At 40.0% G+C, this 2,460-nt stretch overlaps 1 protein-coding gene across 1 annotated transcript; it reads right to left on the reverse strand.

Moving 5' to 3' along the window:
- Positions 1 to 608: 608 nt before the first annotated feature.
- On the reverse strand, positions 609 to 1,673 carry LOC138872903 (uncharacterized). Its single transcript, XM_070151323.1, has 3 exons — positions 1,236 to 1,673; positions 924 to 1,138; positions 609 to 831 (listed from the first exon to the last, which is right to left on the reverse strand). Exons 1-3 carry the CDS (start codon positions 1,671 to 1,673, stop codon positions 609 to 611), a joined length of 876 nt encoding a protein of 291 aa, XP_070007424.1.
- Positions 1,674 to 2,460: the final 787 nt, after the last annotated feature.

The following is a 2,460-nucleotide window of genomic DNA, read 5'->3' on the forward strand; positions in this document are numbered from 1 at the left end:
AACCTTTCATACCAAGCACAGGGAGCCTGCTTTAACCTATACAAAAGCCTTGTCGAGTTTAAAAATGTGCTTCCAAACTCATCAAGTTTGTTTCTGAATACTATCCTGGTTCCTATAACAGTTCCGTCAGTAGGTTGTGGAACCAGGTTCCGCACACTATTCCTCTTATATTGATAGAGCTCTTCTTGCATAGCTGTAATCCAATCTGCATATTTCAATGCTTTCTTGATATTCATGGGCTCTATTTGAGATAAAAAGGCTGAGAAGGCAAGTGAGTTTCTTGTCTTTTGATCTGGTTTGAATTCCTGAATCAAGACGAGTGATTATGTTTTGAAGAGGGTGTGAGCTCTTGTGCTTCCAGTTGGATACCTAAATCTTATTAAGAGAGGATCCAAGTTCTTCTAGATTTGATCCATGTGTCATGTTCCTCACCTCAGTAGCTGGAGTTCCATGTACAACATCCACAACTTTGTTTTTTGCTTTAGATATTTTAATTAAGGGACCAGGTTCCTCTATGTTGGCTGGACTCTCATCTTTAGTTCTGAGGAACAAGGCCCATGTAAATCTGGAGTAGTCATCCTCAATGATGAAAATATGTACCTCTTTCCTCAACTACTTGGAACCCTCATAGATCCACATAGATCCATATGGAGGAGATCAAGTCGCCCTGAGATGCTAACTTCCTTTTTGGGCTTGAAAGAGGATCTGTCTTGCTTTCCTTTTACACATGCATCACACACCCTATGATCCTTGAATCTTGTCTTGGGCAGACCACGAACCGGGTCCTTCTTGACCAATTTGTTCAGCAACGTGAAACTTGCATGACCCAGCCTGCTGTGCCATAGCTCAATATTATCATCAATAGCACTCAGACATCTGAGATCCCCTTGTCATAGATTTGGGAAATACTCAGAAAGCTATACTTTAACCCCTTCATATAGTACACATTGTCAATAGAGTGGGAAAGAGACTTCTCGATCCTTCCAACTCCCAAAATGTATCCCTTCTTGCCATTTTCTAAGGATACACACCCTCCCTGTAGAGCCTTCAATAAAAGGAAATCATTTGTACTTCCAGTTATATGGTTCGAGAAGCCGCTATCTATGTACCACTGTTGACTGCTCTCTTTCATTGTTCCCTGCACAAGAAAATCAAGGGTTAGACTTAGGAACCCAAACAAGTTTGGGTCACTTGTAATGAGGAAAGGGGTGAATGAGGGCTCTTTTGGTCCAAACAGGCATTATATGTTTTTTATGTGAAGGACCAGGTTCCGTAGCAGCAGTTATGTTTTTAGCAAAAACTTTGTTTTTATGTTGAGACTGAATTTTGGCCTTACAATTTTCTTTAAAGTGCCCAGTGTTGCCACAGTGAGTGCAAAGCCAATTGTCAGGTATAGTAACGTACTTGCTATGAGGGTTGTAGGGAGTCTTTTTCCTTTGGAACCCGATTCCCTGCCTATTTCCCCCATTATTTGTGTACAAGGCAGCGATAGAATCAGAGGACCAGGTCCACTTAAGTGATTTTTCAATATCACTCTTCAATCTTCCAAGTTTTTCTTGAAGTTGTTTGTTTTTCTCAAGCTCAGCACACAAACTAGATTTCACTAATTTTAACTTATTTTCAAGCTTAAGGTGTGCCTTACTTGCAACTTCCTTTCCCTTTTGAGTGTTCATGCCTATTTTCCCTTCTTAGTTCCTCAACTATTTTCTTTAGGTCTACAACTACCACCAATAGGTCATCTCTCTCGTGCTCTATGTTTGAAATTCTCTCATTCAAGGTATCCTTTTCCCTTTCTAAACTCTCAATGGTCTCTCTTAGATCAACCACAACCACCACTAGATCATCTCTCTCGTGTTCTATTTCTCCTAGTTATGTGGTTAGTGCATTTTTATCATTAATGAGACAGTGATAAGCATCAACTTAAACATTTGCCAAAGATATAAGATTCTTTTGAGAATAGGAATTCAAATTTCTTTGAACATCCAGAAGGTTTATCTCATCATCATCGTTGTGATCTACATCATCATCAGATTTTGCCATCAATGCAAATATGGAATCATATTTTGCAGCTTTGCTTTCAACGGACATCACGGAGGTGTCTGCCTGTTCATCATCACCCTCAGATTCACTAGAGAAATCTCCCCAGGCATCCAGAGCTTGCTTTACAATATTATCAGCGCACTCTCTTCTCTTGAACTTTCTGTCGGGGACCGGGTTACTCTTAACCATCTTGTCAGCATTGTGTTTGTAATGGTCATGATTGTGGAGAAGACAATCTTTGATGAAATGTCCTGGCTTTAAGCACTTATGACAACAATCGTCTCCTTTACTATTTTTGTTATTGTTTCCCTTCTTGGGAATGCCTCTATTTCTACGAACCATTTTCTAAAACCTTGGTGGTTTTTCGGTTGATTAACTTTCCTCGAAGTTTGGTCGAGCAGCCACGTAGATCCTTTCCAG

The sequence above is a fragment of the Nicotiana sylvestris genome, chromosome 7 (assembly GCF_000393655.2).
Source record: "Nicotiana sylvestris chromosome 7, ASM39365v2, whole genome shotgun sequence".
Taxonomy (NCBI): domain Eukaryota; kingdom Viridiplantae; phylum Streptophyta; class Magnoliopsida; order Solanales; family Solanaceae; genus Nicotiana; species Nicotiana sylvestris.